Below are 21,287 nucleotides of genomic sequence, written 5' to 3' on the forward strand. Positions count from 1 at the left end.
CAGCCGGAACCCATTGTGCCATCATTCCCTGTCATTTCCACTCCACCGCTGTTGGTACTGGGCAGCTGGGTCCACGGGCAGTGCTGCCACTGCCTGCTGTGGCCTCCTAGACATTCAAGTACTGCTCATACTTCTTTATGTCATCCTGTGCACTGTTTGAGGTGACACAGAGTCATACAAAATTAAGAGTCAACTGAGAAACCAGTGTGTGTATCGTCAACAAACTAACCCCTATGGGAAGAAGAAATTCACCTTAGAAAGTCCAGAGTTGCTGGCGTAGTTTGGTGGCACTTTGGTGACTCAACCTTAAGTGTAACAGAATGCTGTGCTCCTTTTTGTTTGCTGAATGTGGTGATAATTAAGATGGAATTTTAATTTTAGGAATACAAGTCAAGCAATTGGCACTGTGAGCAGTTTGCTGTGTGATGATACATCATACATAGACTAACTTGTGTTAGGAAGAGGAAAGGTGAAAGGGTTTAACTTGGACGTGGGGCTTTCAGCTGGCGTGACTGAGGTGTGGATGCGTATTTCTGATTGTGTTACGACAGGGGTCTGACCTGAAATCTCAAGTTGCCAGTTATTTGCTTTGTGGCATGGCAGAGTCATTGGTACTTGACACTTGGCTAAAAGCTAACAAATATGATTACTGAGCCATATTTCCTGGCTGTGGTGTGTAAAAGTTTGGTTTAGCATGGTCCGCTGCGGAAGTGGGATAAGATAAGAACCCCTTCATTTCATTACATTCGTGATTATAATTTGAGTCTAAAATAGTAGCCCTTAGATATTTCTCATGCTCAGAATCAAAATTGAGCAATTATTTAGAAGAAACGCTACACATGAGAGTAATCCCAGTCCCAGTAGGGAGATGATGTAGAGGCAACAAAGTACAGACTTACGCACTCAGTTGCATTTATCTTACGGTCTGAGATCGCCCCCACAAGCACAGCCTTTCAGGTGAGTGGTGTTTTGTTGCCATGTGAAATGGGCCTTGCATGTCCGTGATGTACATGGTTGTGTTTCCTATGCGTGTATCCATAGGGGAACAGCTTCCATTTCCCTTCCACTTGGCTTCTGTTATGGTATGTGCACGTGTGAGTAATATAAACATTGTTCTCCAGCTCCGCACAAGAAGGGCTTGTAAGGCAAGACGTGGATATTGGAATTTCTGGCAATAACAACGCTGTAACTTCGAAGAGTGTAGAAAGGGATGGGAACTTTCAGTGATGAAATACGGTCCTCTTGTTACGGTTGCAGCACAATAACTATATTCTTCCTCCCTCCCCTCTTTATAGGAAGTGTTATAAATTCCAATCCACAGACAGTAAACTTGGTCTTAATTAGTTTTCTTAATTCATATCTTAAAATAATTTGCTTGCAATGTTAGGTAAGCAGTTTTTCTCTGCTTCATGATGTTTTTCCACCTATTATCCTTCACTTAAATTGTATCCTTGTTGTACAGTAATTAGCAATTACTGCATATGTTACAGGTGTTCAGGTTGCCTCTCTACTTCCTCGACAACTACCGAGTTGCCTTACAAAAGACTATTAAAATACAACCCTGAACCATGCGTGCTGACATTCTGGTTTTGAATTGCAGCTCACCGCTGTAGATGCGGACGAGGGACCCAATGGACAGATAGTGTATGAAATTTTGACTGGGGATCAGGGAGACTTCATCATCAATGACCGAACAGGCCTTATCACCATTGCTCCAGGAGTTGTCTTGGCCGTGGGGCGATCCTATGCTCTCACTGTCAAAGCATCTGATAGTTCACCTCCTGCGCAGAGAAGGTAATTAATCTTACATGAAACTAATTTTTTAATCAGTGCTTAGCAGCATGTCAGAAGTGTGACACGCCCTTATGCCTATAACTCCACACTGGAATAGAATTCAATGTGTTCTGTTTGGTGTAACAATCACATTTTGGAAAAGCGTCCTATTAGAAGTCTTTCAATTTCTGTTCCTTATTTGTATTTTCCTTACAGTACACAGTTTTTATTATTTCATTTGTTTGTAATGGTTTGGTTTTTAAAAGTTCACATGTTGTGCTGTCGTGCATTCCCCTTTTTTTAACAAGAAATTGAAGTGAAGGGATGTAAGGAAGAAAGAAGTGAGAGGGAGATGCTTTTTGTTCAGAATGCAGCTTGCTCTGATGCAGGGAGGATCGGAAATAGTCTGGTTGCTGAGCTGGAGACCTTCTCTCCAGGTATAGAGTGTGCAAGGTCATCCAGGCTTGGTATGCTGTGGACATGCCTGACAAGCTCCACCAGTGGTGAGCAGTGACCCCACAAAGAACTGAATTCTAACCAGCGGAATTATTTCTGTTCTCCACCAGCTGATAAAGAAGAGCAGCCTGCAGTTTTAGTACGGTTAGAATAGGATGCTCTCATGTTCAGAAAAAATAAAGGTGTTGAGTCTCACCTGCTTCTTTTGAGTTTGTGTTCTGCATATGGCAACTGTGCACAAATGTCATTTCATGGAGGTATAGGGAGGGGTGCATAAAAGTGGCTCTCATGTTCTGGGCCTGGTATTGACAATGTGACAACCTCATTGTCCAAAGAGGATGACAGAGAGGAACAGTAGTTTCCAGCATTTAAATCTCCCACAACCTGTTCTGTGTTCCTCAAGTAGGGAATGTGAGAAGGAAAGATAACAAAAAAGTGGAATTTCACTCTTTGACTTTTCTTCAGGACCTGCTGTTTCTATCATGTCTCCAAGAAAGCCGCTCATACGGTTCTGCCATATTTTATAATTACGTTTTCCAATTACTGAAGTATTCAGATGGCTAGATTGTTAATAAAACTAATAACACAGTCTAACACAGTCTTGTGGTTGAATTTTCTTCTTTCCCTCTCACACACTTTCTTGATAAACCCTCTCTTAGAGTAGCTGATAGAAGGCTTTTGGTAGTGCTGAGGAGTAGATTGTGGACTATTATGCACTTACGTTTGTGTAATACTAGCATAGTATTAAAGTGGAGGACAAAAATCAATAATGCCACTTCAGAGAGCTTCAAAATCCAGCAATGTGGCCCTGGCAATAGTAGCCCCTACAATACAGCTTTGATGGCTATCAGCTCCTTTTATGTTTGAGAAATCTTTATATTTTCTGTTTCTATACTTCTGATGATGTATGTTGGGAGCATGTGCTTCCTCCACTGCAAATGTCTTTATTGCAATAATCTTCAAAAGTAGAAAAGCTCTCCCTTCTTGTCATTTCTGCTTGTCTTCCCTTTTGTGGAATTACAGCATGTAATTGGCTTCACAGCTTTTAATGTGTGTTCAAAAAACCACTCCATCCAGGCAGTATTACCATAGCTGGGGTGGGTGGCCCCTTGACCTGAGGTGTATTTGGGGCCCAGAGCTGTTTTTTCTGTGTCTGGGGTGGTTAAAAAAATCAGGGGGAAGGGCCGCTGGAGCTTCAGAGAGGTGCCATGGAGAGAGAATATCGACAACTCTTGCTGTCTAGAGTGGGACATTTGGATAAAAAGATTTCACTGCCTTCCTGATGTTCTTTCTCTAAGGCTGGAAAACCAGAAACAAGTTTGTGGTGCTTGAAGCAGCCTCTTGTCATTTTACGCAGAGAAAGCCAGGGAGAGCTCACGTGAGCTAGAGCTCTGACGTCTTTACGACTGTCATTTTGCATCTCCGCAGTTCCTTCTTTCTGGCTGTGAGGTGGTTAGTATCTCGCAGTTGGGGTTGTATCAACTTCTTGCTACTTCTAATGGAAAGTTGTGTTAGGTGGTTCACGTTGCCTTGCTGGAGGTAGTAACCAGTATTTGAGACTTCTAGAAATGGGCTAGGACTAGGCAGTCATTACACATCTGTGCAGGCAGGAAGGTGTGTGCCCTGTAAAATAAATAAATAAAGGATTTTGATGTAAATTCAAATATTATTCGTTTTTCCCCAAGTCTGGATTCCGCTTCAGGAAATACCAGGCTAACTGTAGGCATGTGTAAATTGTCTGGGTTTCAGTTATCCCCTTGCTTATGCACAAAGCAAAAGCAAACTACTAAACCTGGCTCAGGAACTGTAGCTCTGTAGCCTCTGTGAGCACAAATTTAAATTGAAATGTATCCTGTGTAGCTTTTCGCATAGTATGACACATTAAATTCTTGCTGGGTGACTGTGCGTAAAACAAGATTTTTTTTGAGTATTATTAACGTTTCTATCTGTAGCAAGCATCATTAATATAAGTTATTGAGCGTATATTTAAGTGCACTTAAGTACTTTATATATAAGTTTATGCAAAGTATTAAAGATGAAGTTTGGTTTTTTAGAACTGAAGTTGTAGTTAAGCTCACATTGATTAGCAGTTTCTAGTATTTGGAAAAAAAAAAAAAAGAGAAGAGCATTTGCAAAATCAAACAATCTCATTCCAGACCTTAGCCTTTTCACCATCGACCTTGGATTCCTGTAGAGTGGTGCGCGTTACTTAGTGATAACAGTGATCTGCCAGATCAAGTCCAATTTGGAAACTCCCTGATCATGAGATATTGTTGTTCCACATAGTGGAAAAGTACACTCTCTTTGATTTGCGTATGCGGAGATTGTTTGGCCAAAGATATATTGGTCCACATGTATATAAATATATTCATTAACCATTATATACTATAGGTTGTATGTGGAAGGCACACAGAATTAGAGCAGACAGGGACGCAATCTCAGGGGCTTGTTGACCGTGCTTTCCTTGCATTACCACGTAGCTGGAGTAGTGTGAAAGCCGCATTTCCATAATGGTGTGAGTTTGTGAGCACTATTCTGTTCCTGAGCTCTGTTCTGTTCTCGGTATTCCTGTCCCTGCAGTGTTAAAACACCATCTGCCATTGTTGATAGGCTCAGCTCTGTTTCCTTTCTCTTCCCATGCCAAAGTAGATTTTGCCAGCAACTTAAATGGGCTGTATATAACACACACAAAATGAATGGGTTAAAATTGCAAAGCGCTAATCAAAAATGGATTGGAAATTTCTGAAAGTAGCTCTTTAATATTATAGGGATTTTAGTTTGCAGACTACTAGTGTTTTACCTTTATCTTAAAGATTTGAAGAAAATTTGCTTACTACTATGGTGAACATAAACCTTTTTTTTTAAGAGCTTGATAGACAATAAATCAGCATGGGTATTCTTAATACACAGCAGGATTAGGAAAAAACTGATATAGAACAACATATTTTTATTAAATACTCAGCAGTGAAAAAAAATGCACACTAAACCACAACTATTTGGATGCGTATATTGTATACAGCAGCTATCCCAAGTCCTAGTGCTCAAGTGATATTTTATCTGCTAATTCATTGTGTTTGTTGCTGAACATTTGATGATGGTATTTTTTTTTCAGTCCAAAAATGTTAAGTGTGGAACATCAATTCAGAAAGATTAGTGGGATATGAGGGAGTATTGTAAAATAGACAAGAAGACAGGAAACTGAGTGTGTAAGGAGGCAGTCTCATTGAGTGATCAGCTTCGGTTGTAATTGTCCGTGTTCCCCTGATTACACTGGCTTTATATTGATTGAGACAGTGATCTGCAAATTCAGCTTCTTAAATGCACAAGGATGTGATAGATGCGAAGGCTGTGTCATTCACTGATGCATTTCAGTGCAAGATTGATGAAATCAAACAAGGACCTGGCTATTACATTCAAAGCAGTTAGGTCCTCATCTCCTGTGTTTGTAGATGGACGCGAATCCGACACTTGCGCCAGACAGACGTGGCTGTGTCAGGGCAGCATCTGCAGCTGGCTGTCTGTGGGGAGCTGGGGATTGCCCTGGGCTAGCTGGGAGCCAGGGTTTTGGGGCACAGATGGATGGTTGCGAGGCTGTCATGTGGCTGGGGTGGAGCCATTCAATGTGTAAGGCTCATTAGAGTCAGCTTACATATATTGTTAATATACAAGTGGTGGGTTGACCTTGGCCAGCTGTGAGATACCACCCAGCCACTCTCTCCTCTTCCTCAGCAGGATAGCGGAGAAGATAAGACAAGAAGATGAGAAGGTTCTGAGTCAAGTTAAAGACACGGAGATCACTTACCAATTACTGTCATGGGCAAAACAGACTTGGGGAAAATTAATTTAACTTACAGCCAATTAAAATGGGTTTAGATGGTGAGAAATGAAGGCAAAAACTAAAATAACAACTTCCACCAACTCCCCCTTTTTCCTAGGCTCAACATCCCTCCTTCATTCCCAATTCCCCTGCCTCTGAGCAGCACAGGGCTGGGGAACGGGGGTTGTGGTCAGCCCACAACAGCCCCTCTTTGCAGCTTCTTCCTCCCCACACCATCCCCTGCACAGGCTGCAGGGGAGACTCCGCGCTCCTCCTCCTCAGTGCTCACTGGGTGCTCCTCACACCTTTTTTCCTCTTTCTTCTCCTGTTTGGTATTTTTCCCCGTTCTGAAACGTGTTTCCCCAGATGCACAGCCAGTGGGGCTGAAGGGCTGGGCTGTGCCTGGCTGTGGGGCGCCTGGAACCGGCTGTTCCCACCCTGAGGCAGTGCCACCCTCTCTTCACAGAGCCCCTCGGCCCGCCGCAGTCCCCACAGCACCACTGCTGCACGGGTCTGTCACCAGGTGGAAGCAGGCAGGAGCGGAGTGGCTCTGGGTGGGTGCTCCAGGCTGGCCAAAGCCGGGGGCTGAGCTGTGGAAGATGGGGTGCAGCAGGCTGGGTGGAATCCCTTCCCCGAGTGCTGTGGGGCATGGGCTTGCCCCCAGGGATAGAGGTCCTTCTGCAGTGCTTACCTGCAGGCAGGAGTTGTTTTTCTGGACAGAGGTGCTGATGGTTCGTTGTGGTGTCTGTCACAGTGTTGCAGCAATGGGCTGGCAAAGGGCGTGGGGAGCGCCTCAAACACAGCGGTGGCTGTGCTTGGTCAGAATCCTGTACAGGTAATTAAAAATACCAATCGGTGACTTGTCATTCTTGTATGTAATGGACTCTATCAGTTAATACAGAAGCTGTTTCAACTATATCTGGTAATTTCTGGTTAGAATCTCTAAAAATGCCCTCAGTTTGCTAGCTCTGCAAGAGGCAGCTCATTGTGTGTACATGTTCTTCCCTGCCCTGCCTCAACCCCCAACCCCACAAAAAAAAATCGGGATAAAATCTGGGACAAATCCTTTTGTTCTGACGTGGTTTATTTCTAGCAGCCCTAAAGCTTCAGATTTACCAGCTTTGTCAAAGGGCTTGTGCAGAGGAAATCTGCACTTGCAGCGTAACACTTCGTTCTCCTCAGGATTTTGTTCCAGGGCAGTGGTACTGTTTTAACATACAGGAGAGAAGGCAGATGGGGTAACCGAGAAAAGATGCAAGACTTTGCATCTTTAAGCCAGATTTTAAGTCTCTGTTTCAACTTCAAGCAGACTTTGGGCTCACTTTCTGTGTTTGAAGCAGTTGAATAGCAAGTGTGTCTAAAGCACAGTGTTTGCAAGGTCTGTAGCGAGTGTCAGTGTTCCCAGAGGAGCCTTCAGCTTGCAAATGGGAATGCTGTTTGCAGGATATTCGGATTAGGGGTTCAGTGCAGTTGAAGGGTTTGCTAGGTTCCCTCAGTGGGTTTTGTAGTCTCCTGTATTGCTGTGGCTCACTAGTCTAAAGAGGGCTTGGCTTTATTTGTATGAACCATCGTATCGATGCAGCCTATTATAGAGTTGTGCACATCAGTCTTCTCCCAGGATTATCTTTTCCATCGACATCTTCTGTTCTCTCTTCCAAAGAAAGTTAGCAAACCGAATGACAGCAGGGATGCACCAGGGGTGGATATTGTGCATGGCAGGAGCAGTTACAATCTCAGAATTCGTCATGCTCTTCTAGAGGACACAGTATCAGCGGGGGATTACAAGCCTGTGGAGTGTGCACTGATTTCTTACTGCTTTGTTTTTCAAAGAACACTGGGGCTACTTTTAAAGAAATTATTTAGCTTTTCTTCTGTTAATGTGGCAGCCTGCTTTGTTTTTGATGCAAGATGAAAAATATGTCCTGAAGCTTTTAAAGGAGCAAAGGGAGGTTGTTAGAGCTAGAGAACATACAGTGTATGAACGAGACATTGTTGGTTGCCTTGTGCTTGTTGATTTATTGATTTTCACTAGCTTTGACTTTTTTTTTCCCTTGCATTACAGGAGCTCTGTTACTACTGTTTATATTGAAGTCCTTCCGCCCAACAACCAGAGCCCTCCCCGCTTTCCCCAGCTGATGTACAGCCTTGAAGTCACCGAGGCCATGAGAATTGGAGCTGTTTTGTTAAACCTGCAGGTACAGATGCTTCCCTGTAAGCCTTTACCACGTTCCTTCTGTTTGTGCTCATGCCATGTAGAACCCAGGCCTTGCATACATGGTGAAACGACATTTTATAGGGATCGAAAATTATTTAGTTCTAAGAAATATCTCCTTTTACATGGACCATATAGGAAATCTGCTTCCATGGATATTTCTGTAACTTTTTTTGTGTTAAATGTACTAAAAGGTACTATGGGATGCATATGGGACTGAAGTATATGAGGAAAAAAATCCATGAATGGCTCAAAACTCAAAAGGTCTGTGATTTCTTATGTTAAAATCTCTATATACATTTGTCAGCAAATCAGAGGAGCTTAGGACCTTCTGCACCCAGTTCACATGGAATTTCAGCAAGACTTTTGGCACTTCAGCTTGTTTAGCCTGTCGTTTTTGAAAAGCATCTGAAGTTATTTACTCCCCTTGGTGTATGTAAGGACTCCTGTTAACAGACTAACAAAAAGCAGAGGTCCCTGTACCACCCAGTGTAGCTCTGCAGATGCAAGCAGTGAAAGCACATCAGTCCAGTACTGTTTATAAATAATGTTGCACTGACATAGTTTGCAGACCGAGATTGCTTCTCTGTGTGCTGCTACATGGTTAATATATCAGATTTCTCCTAGCTTATTTACTGTTCCCCAAGCTTTTGCTGCATTGTGTTCTGTCCACGTGTCTTCAAAGCCATCTGTGCAAAATGGGTAGATAAATTACAACTCTCTGGATATTTTTTGGAGGGATCAGGAACTTTAATATTATGATGAAATAATTATGGCCTCAAGTCTAAAAGCAGTAAACTCAGTACAACATGCTCTCCTGAGCGTGGTTCCTGTAAACATTACAGCATTGTTCAGACTTCATACAAAGCCATTGAAAGGAAGAAGACTGGAGGCACCGGAGCTGAACAGAAACCATAGAGAGCAGCAGCCTTATCTGCTTTAAGTCAGTGCAGTTCTATTGAAGTCTGCTGAACTCAGTGGAATTAGGTCAGTTCATATTGGCTGGTGTGTGTGGCTCTGTATGTTTTGCACATTCAGTAAATGCACAGAAAAAAAATAATCCAAACCAAAGTGTGTGAGATAAAGGAACTCTAATCGAGTCACTGATGCAGGTGCATTGTAAGTTTCTATTTGCTGATGAAAGATAAAGATTATTATGGATGGTTAAGATGATATAGTCACCTGCGCTGAGGGAGGATGACTCATTTAGGTCAGTGCTGGAAATTAACTTCTGGCATGTCTTTAATGCCTGCAGTGAGCTCAGAATTGAAGAGCCATGTTATTCAGGAGCCTTCTCCTCACTGGTGGGGAGACACTTGGTTTTGGAAACCTCAAAAAGTGACAGGAGCCGGGAACATGCTGAGAAACAGAAACATTTGTGTTTACTTGACAGCTGCTGGAATATATATATGGCTGAAAGCCTGGATGATGCTTGGAGGCAGAAAAACTATTAGGAGGTTTTAGTATGTAAGGATTTTATGCAATTTAAATGTGGGTAGAAGGTGCACCTCATTGTTGGAATGTTCTGTCTGCTTTAATGTTTCACTGAACCCCAAGCATTCTACCTAGATTTTGTTTTCCTTTTCAAATGGTCTTTGGTAAGGTACACAAAGTGCATCTGGGAGAACAGCCTGGCTGGGCAGGTGAGATGCAAAATGGTCATGCCTGCTACTCTCCTCCCAGACAGGATGCTGGGGAGCATTTTGGTGATAGAGCAGCGGATGTTGTCTTGCTACGCCCCCAGGATCTCCAGAAATGATGAGTTACTGTGTTTGGGAAAGAATAGTTTTAAGAGCTTTGGAAATGCATACAAAATGTTGTCTTCTATTAATTGTTACTGCAATGTAGATTTATGTGATATTATCAATATGCTGTGAATGACTTGAATACAGCTGGACAGTTTCTGCTTATGAAAAGTAATTAATTATTAAATCACAAATACGCATGGCTTCATCTCTTGGGGAAAGGTCAAGGACTGTATCTCTTGTAGGGCTGGTGGTCTTGGACCCAAAATGCGGATCCATTGTCTTCATAGTGCAAGTTCAACTGCTTCATTTTGCATTGATACACTCATCTGTATAAAAGGACTGTCATTGTGTGAAGTATATATCTTCATCTTTTTTTATTCCCTGTGTAAATTGGTCAGGACATTTTAAACATTCATAAACTGAGTTTTGAAGCTTATAAATTCTTTTGCTGTCTTTTCCGGGCAAACAGAAAGTTACCAATCAGTAATCGTGGGGTTTTTGTGGAATTTTAACAATAGCTTAAGGTGTTGCCTGTGTTCCGTAGCTAATATCAAACATTACCAGACCTCAAATATTTACACATTTTCATGTGGAAATTTTCACACTGACTTTTTATTTCGTGAGTAGTTTTATTAATACGTTAAGTGTTTTGAACTTAAGGTATGTTTTGGTTGGTGCAGTAGGGCTAGGAGGTTATGCTTTTATGACTCTCTCCACAATATTTTGTAAGAATTGCATACAGCATGAGGATGACAAAAACTAGGAGAGGGCAAGTTATTATAAACATTGTCGAGGTAGGAAATCTGAAGATCTGCAAAGCGTCAGTGTCGATAACATTGCAAATGCAGCTATTTTAAATTTGCCTATTAGGCTTTAAAATACATGTTCAAGAAATAAAATTTACTTTCTCCTTTTCTGTAAAAATTTTTCATGCAGATGAGGGAAGCTTATATTTTTTTTCTTATACCATTGTTTATTTTATCATGTCCCCAGTTGATTGTGACCGGTGTTTTAATTAACAACATTTGAGATTAAGTAATGCAATATTGAATGACCTCCACAGTATTAATTTGTAAATAAAGCTCAGAGTTTATTGCATGCCTGGGAGGCGTTTATTGCTCCATGTTCTGCCACCCATTATTAATTAAAATATGCAAACTGTGTAATTTTTCTGTGAGTCTGCAAAACAAATAGGGCTGTTATCACAGTCCGGTTATGTGCTGAATGAGGAAGCAACATGAAATCATTGTGTACTATTTGTGAAGTCACTGTATACAATTGATCTGGAAGATAGTAGGTATAGATTGCTCTTTTCTCATGTGCAAGTCCTAAGTGTTTTTCTTACATATGTAATAACTTGCTGGTTTTTGGTTTTAAAGAAAACAAAAGCCTTTTTTAAAACAGCAATAAACTTTTCCCACTGTTTTTTTAACCATGTTGATCGAAAGGTATGTTTTCTTTGGACATGAGGAGAAAATGAAATGAACTAGAACCAGTCTTTTATTTTCTGTCTTTTTGAAAGTCTTCTGACTTGTTATGAAAGAATGTAGACCATAAACAAACCTCTGACATCCCCTTAAATGTGAAGTGAGGACAGGATCCTCTGCAGGTAAGGTGAAAAGAATACAAAGGACCACTAAAGATAGAAGCAATAATGTGATTCCAGTGATTGAGGATCTATGACAGTCCTCAGAGATGCTAGCTACTCAGATTTTCTACATCCAGTATTTATGTAGTTTTGTATTCTTGGCTAACGATTTTTCACTTTTCTCTATTGACTCTTCATATCTTCTGCGTAAGAACATTTGAATTCCACTCACACCCTCTAAGGTGCTGGCACCTCCTGTCTTTCGGTGCCATCTGTGGATTTAAGATCAGTATTGGAACACCTTTGCAGAACTTAGTCAATAGTACACACTATCCACTGCTGTCTGACCTTAATTTTTATGATCAGGTTTATTCTTAATCCCACCTTCCATTTGGAGACCATGTTGTCTAAACTTGTTTGTGATAATGTCACATAAGGTGGTGTGAAAAGCCTTACTATGGCTAAGAAGCATTATTACATCCACAGCTTTTTCCCTGTTTACAAGACCGGTTGTAAAAGAAGATTAGATTGCTTCTTGAGAAATTTAGCTTTGTGTTATCCATCTCCATATTGTCATCTCAGGTACTTACAAACAATTTGATTATTTGTGGGTTCTTGGGAATTGAGCTCTACCTGTCTGGTCTGTGATTTTCTGGCTCTTTCCTCTGTGAAAAATGTACCTTGTGTTTGCCTGTCAGCACATTTGTCCTCTGTGAGTTTTCAAAGAAAACTGCTAATGGCTTTGAGATTGATTCACCCCATGTTTTTATACAGTAGGATGAATTTCATCAGGCTTTAATGTCAGCAGATGATTTGAAGATGCTCTAGTTATGTACATATTCTCTGCCTTATTCTTTCCCTCTTCTCATCTGAGATCTTAGCCCTTCATTGCCACAGTTAATTTTGGTAGCTGCTTGATTGCAGCTGAAATGCGAGAAGTGTTAGCTCTTTTACCTTCTCAACATCATCCCTTCTGCCTTTATACTGTGTGGCAAGTCACCAAGAGGCTCCTCAAGTTTCCTCTGTAGTTTAAACATTTCTTTGTTATCTTTTATATTCTTTGCTGTTTCTCTTACACTTTTGCCTTGACTTTTTCAGACTTTGTCCCCATATAGTTGTACTTTGCTTTTTCTTTATACTGGGCCCCTTCATCTGATTTAGCTGCTATTTTCGATGTCCTTCCTTTGGTTAAGGCAAGTTGGTTTGTTACTAGATTCCCTGTTCTGACTGCACACTGGAATAGTTTGTGCTTCTGTTCTTCATCTTGGCAGGAGTGTGTGTGTGTTGTTTTTTTCTTTTCTTGTCTGAAGAACTCCTTTTTGATGGTCAGCTGAAAGATACAGAGTTCTTGAGAGTCGTCTGGAGGAAATGCTTGTGGAAAATAGATACGAAAAAGGATGGTCGTTGAAAGATGAGAAACACAAAAACACTCTCTCCTTATATTCTTTTTAATTTTGACCTGTCTGCTATTAAATCCCATCTGCCCTTCTTTGAACTTGTTGGTTAGCCTTCTTGCAATTCTCATAGCAGTGTTTTTGTTGTTTTTCCTGAGATACCATGCTTAATCACTTCACATTTTGAATGCTAAGTGGTTGCAACTGTGAGACAGCTCAGTAGACAGTATGTTCCCTGAAAAACACCTGATAGGCTTTTTGGGGAAAAGGTGTGTGTTCACTTGACAGAAAAAATAACAATTACATGGCCATTTTGGAGATAGATTAGCTGCAGCTTAACTTCAACAGTAGTTTATTCAGCTTCTGAAAAGCTGTTTTGTCATGTAGTAAGTGGAATATACTTGTTTTGGTGCCTTTCTAGAAGATCTCATCCTGATCTTCATTTCCCCCCCACCAACCAAGTTATCATGGAGGTTGAGTGCTGCAGTTTATACGCTGCTCAGTGGAGCATCAGCAAAGGGATTGGGATTCTGGTAAACTAGTAGAAAGAAGAATCTGGGTAAGAAGTGGGAATGACGAATGTGAACAAGGGAAACAAAAAGTTCAGTCTAATCAGTCTGTAGCTGCATGAAAATAAAGAATAAAGCCTGAATTTCATACTTGCGATGCTGTGTGTCTATGTGTAGTAGTAATTTGAAAGTCTGTGTTCAGGATATTGTTGTTGCTCTGTAGGATAAGAACTCTGACGTGCTACAGCTTTATTTTAAGTAGCTCTTCTGTAATTACCATTGTTGCCTTAGAAATAGAGAGGTTAGCATCATTCCTGTAAGTAACTTTAATAGAACTTCAGGGGTTAATTTTGCAGTTTATAAATTGAAGGAAAGAAGAGAAGGCTTTGTAACTGACTTCATTTTATCCTCTTTTTTCCTAAAGGCTTTTGATAGAGAGGGTGACCCTATAAGATACCTCATTCAGAATGGAGATCCTCAACAAGTTTTTAATCTCTCTCAAAGGTAAGTGGAAAACCCTTAGAAAACAGACTTGTAACTTTTCAGTCAAGTGACTATGTGGGCTGAGAGCAAAAGAAAAGACTTGTAATCAGACATACTCAGCTGTTCCCTAGATTGGCTCTTAGACATTAATGAGAGCTCTGTGAATGATATTGCACTCTGGAATTTTTCACAGGGGGCTATTTATTTATTTTAAACACTTCAGTAGGTAAAACTCACTGAGGTGGAAACATTCTATTTAAAAGAGTGACCAGGGATTAATTAAAAACCTTATACTTGTCAGCTCTTGAATAATGACAGGGACAATTTTTGCTTTACTTTCCCTGCCTTCAAGCATTTTAGTCTGTACTGGAAGGTCTTTTGAGGATTGCTTTCAAATCTCTTTTCCTTCAATTGACTACCAACTTAAATTGAGTTAGGAAGAGAGGGTACCTTACAAAACTATAGGTAGAAGGTAAGTCTGTGCCTGTCCCACCACCACCTCCTTTATTTTACCTAAGCAGCTATTGTTTACACTCCAAAATATCTTCTTTGCAGGAAGAAGGAGGAGGGTGGTGAGCTGATTTGCTATGGTAGATGATGGGACAAAAGTAACCTGCGGCTTATTTGTTCATGGTGCAGGTGCAATTGCAAAAAAAAAGTTCTAATTTGATGTGAGGGAGAGATTGTACTGAAACAGGTCTGTATATTCTGAGTACGCTCTAGGTTACTCGCTGTGATAAATTTCCCATATATGGAGAATCAGGTCACTTACGAAACAACATGAAAGAAATTCTTGAGGATCCCAAGAGATGCTGATACTGTCGTCCACCAAGATTGATGGGCCCTCTGAATATAAAGGCTTATCAGGAGAGGAGAGGAACAGCTTAGAGAGAAGAGACTGTTTCATCGACATGGCAAGAGCAGTAAACGATGTTGGGCTGCTGGTTTTAGCCATTGCTTAGGGATGGAGTTTTCAGTGCAAGTCAGGGAAGGTGTGCTCAGAGGGAGTGCTGGGAGTCATAGCTCCAGCACAGCGCAGATTTGTGGGGTCTACCTCACAAAAGATGCTAGCGTTCCTCCCCTTAACATAGAAAAACTCGGTCTGACCTACTCTGTGACCTTCAGAACTTCAGTAATGAGGAGTGTGCCTGGCTGCATGAGAGGTGCTCCAAAGGGGGGTTACTCAGTGGGTGGTAGTTTTGTATAGTTTGTGCTTATCGCAGTGCTGTTCACATCGCACCATAAAAATCCTGATAGTTCTCCATAGTAGAGAGACTTAAAAAATGTGTATACATTCAGGCCAAGTCTGTCTTGCCAGACCCGTGCCATGAGGGTATTCTAGAAGTCAGATCCTAGGCAGCTCCTGTAAACAGTGTGACGATACTCAGAAGTCAAGCTGTTAAAGGTAGCATGTGAATTCACTGCTGTGAATTCAGTCTGAAAATAAATAAGAAATCACTGGTGTGCGCTCTGAAGGCTGTGGGCATAGGGCACCCCTATGTGTCCATGGGAAGCGTTGCAGGTGTCACGTCCCCAGGGCCTGTCAGGGGTGGCTGGGAGTCCCCCAACACACCCCTCAGCCTCACATCTGCCCTGTGTGTGTCTGAGCATCATGCGACATTGAGGGTTTCAGCAAAAACTCGGGCCTGACTTTGTCTTTTTGATCTATTCCCTCTTGGTAAAAAGAAGAGGTCTTTGAAGTGTTTTCTCCTTCCTGCTCTCCTTGCATCTGTGGTTTTTTTTTTGGAAATTGTTTGTGCAAAGTTTTCTTCAGCCTTTCGCATATTTTTCTTAGATGCTGAAATGTCTTGATAAAAGATTAAAGTAGGTTTAATATTAAGCAAAGCATATAGTTAATGTGAATGGCATATTAAGGCTAAGGAATTTATCTCAATGCTACATAAATACATTTTTAGATACTTTAAGGCCAAGGCAGAGGCCATGGATATGATTCTCTCTTCCTTTTTCTCATCTGGATTATTTTTCTTGCTTTCTGGAGGATGTCAGTTAATCCCTGTGTAATTCCCTAACTGGCAGCATGAGTACTGAATATGACCGGTTTTACACCTACCTACTAGGTCTCTTTTATCCTCAGTGTGAGGACTGTGAGATGGTTTTGTTCTTTAGCAATACAACCTGAGCGTGATCTGGAGTAATTCTGTACCTCCTGATGTTCCCCAGGGAAAGCGACAAATAAAAGCTGGGGTATTAAATGAATGCGAGTACATCTGACTTCTTGAGTAAAATGTGTAAGGTTTATAAATTAGCCTGTCTCTGGAATGATGTTCATCTATTGAAATGGAGACCGTAGATGGCAGTTGTTCAAGCAGTAGGAAGGAAGAGGTGGTAAATAAAGGTGATATGATAGTGCAAAAACACTGACATTTAAATGGAGACATGCAGCTAAAGGTCAGTGTTAGTAAAGCAGTTTGTTGTCAGTATTTTGTGCTTAGCTGTACTTTGTCTATTTTTTTTTTTTGTGAATTAATACTTTACCACATAAGTGGTTTATGTTTTATTCACTGTTTCTTTCCTAAAAATATATTCCAAACATATTTTATTGCAGTGTCTTGAACAAATGCTGAAAAACATATATGATCTATTATGATAACGAATGGATTTGCAGGAACACCTGGAAATAAGAGAATTGTTAAAATAAAGAGCATGGTTTAGCCTTTCATATCATTTAATAATACATCTGACTTTCCTACAGCCCTCAAAGGACATTAATGTCATTTCTCAGTAGCGTCGCTACTGTTTCAATATCTCTATTTATAAATTATAAAAAAGTTAAGTTTAAAAGTTAAATGGTCTTTAGTAATATAACAATAACATTAACTGAGCTCAGCTGAATATTCTGTAGCAGAAGACAGTACATGAGACCAGAATGAAATAGGAGATACACGGTGTTATTGTCACACACGAGTTGCAGGATAGGTTGCTGGAAATTCCACCACTTTTACACTCATTGCCTTCATGTGGGCCATGCATGTATGCAAAACTAAGAACTTACTGTTAAGTTTAATGACAGTCTTAATAGTCTAATTAGTAGTCCAGTTATGACACTAATCCAAATAGCTAAAATTTCAAATATGCGTATGTTTTAGTTTGTGTATATATGCAAATAGATAATATGTTGTCTTCAGTCAGGGCCACCACCACATGGTCGCTCCCTCCCCTCCCCCGCCCGCCTTTCCCCCTCCCAGTAAGCTGGGAAAGGATTAAAAAAAAAAAAAAAAGGTGGAACCTCGTGAGGGGAGGCGATGACAGATTTTAGTAATACAACAAGAGAAAAAGGAGAATATAATAATAAGATATCGAATACAATGAAAACAGTGATACAATGGAAACCTTCCCACCACCAAGAGCTTCCCCTTATAACCCAGGCATGATGTCAGCATGGTATCGAATATCCCTTTGGCTATGCCCACCTCTGAGCTTCCCTGAAAAATTAACCCTAACCCAGCTGAACCCAGGACATATGTATAATGTAATTTTTATATATATGTAATTTTAACATTTGTATGTGTATATAAATATATACACAAGCTTTCTAAGGTCTGTCCCTTGATCTAGTGTTACACTTTACCCTTCCGTGTTCCTTTTGGGCCCCCAGGGCAATAATTTCCTCTGGTGCAGGGATCAATGCTGAGTCTTCAGCATGTGAAGTCCTGCCCTGGGAGGAGGAGTGTGACGCTGACGGTTTCATTCTTCTTGCTCTAGGATCCATTTTGAGTCATTTTATGTTTGTTAACACACTCTGTACCAGGCTTGTTTTCCCCTACTGTGTGCAAGCCTCTCTTAAATCTGAACTTGCTGCATGTGGAATGTTTTAGATAGGTGGATACTTGTTTATTGTTCTCGTTGTGACCCCAAACTGGTTTTAGACAGCTCCTAAGGTTGTGTTTCTTTGTCAGTACTAGGCTGCTGGTGAGGTGTTTGTAGCCCAGGGGCTCTGTTTTATTTACAAAAAATATATATAAAAATAGGCATCAAGCTACAAAATTGTAGAAAAGTAAGCAAAAGCTAAAACAACATTGGTATCGGGTACCTGCTCTTTAGCTAATTGCTGTTTAAAGCTAAAACCAACCTCTGAGCAGGCAAATGCAAGTCCATGTAAAGAAACACGACAGGTCCCGAGGCCCTGTTGTAGCTTGGCACAAAGCTTGCACCTTGAGACAAGCCATGTCAGCTCTATGTTTACTTATTTACAAAGCTGTACACTATATCTGTGTGTCTCACTCGTTTTTACTAACCTCCAGAAAAGTATTTTAGGTACAAGGAAGTTGACAAATTTTCTTTTTTTGAGGAAGCTAAACATGGCACACACCTGTGTTTTAGTTGTGTAGCAATGACGCAGGTTGAACGTAGCATGTCCTGAAATATTCTTTTCTTTGATTACTGACCTTGGCTGTTATTTTGCCTATCAACCTTTCAGTTCTAGGGCAGAGTTATGCTCCCACTCACTGTTTTCAGCTATTTTTGTAGTATTTATTTGCTTGCAGTAACAGCTTGCCAGTAAGTGTTGGTATTTGTCTCTGCTGAAAACAATATCGGAAAAAGTCTTGGCCTGGAACCAGTTTGCTGAAGTCTTCTGAGAGTAAGAAGTTACAACAGAAACTCTGCAGAAATGTATAGTCTAGGGAAAAATGTCATTAGGTACAGATGATATAAATCCAAGAGTTCTGTAGAAGTACAGCAAATCAGACCTATAGTTTGGTGGGACTTTTTGGGTTGGTTTGGTTTTGAATTTTTAGTAAAACGTCTCTCAGAACAAGCAGCTGTTTAGGTTCTAGGTCATGAACATAAAATGTAGGTTCAGCCAGTAAAATTTGTAGCTGTACCTGACACATGGAAAGTCACAGCATACCATGATCCCAGCACTGCAAAAATGATGTGGTGTTACACTTTTCTTAAAATGTTACAGGCCAAGGGTGACATGTTTTGTGGAGTTTCATGGGAGACACTGCTTAGCCATGCAACAGGAGGATAAATGTCACCCTGGATCCATGTTTGTTGGTACATATTTGTTAAATAGCCTATGGATTGGGTGGCATTTAAGAGGGGTATCAATTTGTTATGTACTTGACCAGGTTTAGACACCAAAGTCCTGGAAATGAAATGCAGAGTGTTAAAGCTGGTCACAGAGGTACCACTTGTGCCAGTCCAGTTAAGCAGAGTTGAGCTTCCTTGGGCAGGGTTCTCAACTCAATGGTACTTTTCTGATGCTTCCTAATATAAAAGTAGCGAGTCTGTGGTGGGATCTTGTCTCTGTGTTGTTACAGCACACCTCCAGGTGGCTTCCAGACGTCTGCATGAGGAAATTGGATCATCCTAGAGATAAAATCTCGGTTGTCACCAGTTATAGGAATTTGCTGTGCTTTCAAACAGCCTTTTTGTAAAATTTGTTGTCTTTTTTGTGTATGTGGCTTCCAAATAGCCTTTCATTCCTTGTGTTTTTAAAATGAGCATCAATAATCACAATATCCTGATCAATTTTCTGCAACATTTATGCCTATAATAATATTTTATTATTAGGGAATATGGTATATCTGTGCTTGCACTGAAAGGGTATTAGTTCATTGCAGCACTTTTACTGCAGTTACATAACATGCAAGTTAGCAGCCTTTCCCTGTAAAACTCTGAGGAGACTCAGACTTCAGACCATGCATGTTGTATTCCCAGAGTTTACTGCTACAATCCTGTCAGGGGTGTCAGGACTCTTCTTTCATTAATAGAATGCCTGTGATTCTCTCTTCTCATTTATTACAGCACTGCAGCTTTTTAACAAATGAGGGCCCTGTGTTCAGTGGAGGTCTTTTTGTATAATCCTGTAGATCACTAGATTGTTATTTTAATTCTAAATTACGGATGTATTGAAGCAGAAAGCATTAGAAATTGGCTCATTGTTTTTATTAGCCTTTACCTACACAAAACATGCTTTCAGTTGTAATAAATCCTAAACGCTTACTAACTTGCTCAAAGGGAAACATTTGTGCAACACAAAATAGTGGAACAGACGTGTTTGTGGATATCTTAAAACTGTTGTGGTAACATTTTATGTTTTTGTTTTATTAATAGTTCCGGACTGCTAGCCTTAGGAAAGCCCTTGGACAGAGAAAGCACTGATCGCTATATTCTGATTGTTACAGCCTCGGATGGCAGACCAGATGGGGTGAGTTTCCTCAATGAGCTGTTACTATATGTATTTAGGCACTTGAAGTAGTCTAATTATAATAGCTTTTATATACGTCTTGATGAAATCTGTCTGTAATCTGCAACAATTTTCTTTATCTCAAAAAGATTTGTGGAGGTAAAGCCTGTGTGTCACTTGGGTAATGTCCTTTGATCTTGAAACAAAGTGACTTTGCTGTTACTTCTGCCTTTTTTTTATTCCTCAACAAGAACCAGTGCAGTCAAGGGTTTGCATTACTCAGATATGTGCATCTTCTTACTATTTCTTCTCCCTGCTATTAAACAACCAGCATTCCTTCTTGCCTTCTCTTGAAGATCAGTTATATGGGCAGCTGTATTATACATCTAGTCCAATGCATTGAACTTTTTCCAGAATTCACAGATGAAAGCTTCAGCTTCAGTTATTTTAAGCTCTCAGGATAAATCTGGAAAAGTGCTCATGCCACTTCTCTTAAAAAGTAAACCTTTATTATCAGGAGTTTTTTCTAAGTCTTCTGTGTTTACATTGATCAGGCATGCAGTGAGCCTGCAATCGGTTTAAACCAACAAACTACTGCACACATTTGTATTTAGTATAACAAAACTGTGATTTTCAGTTTCCATATTAAAAGATGGAGGGGTATTCAAGGAGATGTATTTATTTGTCAAGCAAACAGAATGGAATTAGTTTTTCTAGAAGTTTGCAGCAATCCCAATGGGGAATTTGCTGCAGCTGGATTGTGCAAGGTACATGGGAGTGCAGCAGTTCTGCTGTGGACTTGTGCATGGAGAAGTCTCTGTGTATCTGACCTTCAAATTACAATGTATAAAGACAGATCTGAAATAATAAATCCACATTATCTGGGCTATTCTAGGAGGCGGCGTTCAGCTTTGAGATTGAAACAGAGAAATATTTTTTCAGTTTTTCAGTTCACCAAAAGTAAACTGTGGAGTGCTTAATTAGTATTGTCTCTGAACTGTGCTGATGTAAGGTTGGCTACCTCTTGCAGCAGAGGTCATTGATATCAGGTCTGTGAGCAGTTCAGTAACCAGGCTGGAGCAAGTAGCAGCCATGCTGTTGCGGAGTGGACTGTCATTTTGTTCTTCATGCATTGCTTAGCCCAGTGAAGACA

At 40.6% G+C, this 21,287-nt stretch overlaps 1 protein-coding gene across 1 annotated transcript in view; it reads left to right on the plus strand.

Moving 5' to 3' along the window:
• LOC104466785 (protocadherin-15-like) overlaps positions 1–21,287 on the plus strand; it is a gene marked incomplete at both ends in the record, with an annotated part of 108,892 nt that overhangs the window by 40,342 nt on the left and 47,263 nt on the right. Inside the window, 4 exons of the mRNA XM_010080321.1 lie at positions 1,601–1,794; positions 8,109–8,241; positions 13,922–14,001; positions 20,062–20,155. Coding sequence (XP_010078623.1) covers positions 1,601–1,794; positions 8,109–8,241; positions 13,922–14,001; positions 20,062–20,155 — 501 coding nt within the window. The remainder of the gene's footprint in view (positions 1–1,600; positions 1,795–8,108; positions 8,242–13,921; positions 14,002–20,061; positions 20,156–21,287) is intronic.

The sequence above is a fragment of the Pterocles gutturalis genome, unplaced genomic scaffold, assembly GCF_000699245.1.
Source record: "Pterocles gutturalis isolate BGI_N339 unplaced genomic scaffold, ASM69924v1 scaffold10269, whole genome shotgun sequence".
In the NCBI taxonomy this organism is placed as follows: Eukaryota; Metazoa; Chordata; class Aves; order Pterocliformes; family Pteroclidae; genus Pterocles; species Pterocles gutturalis.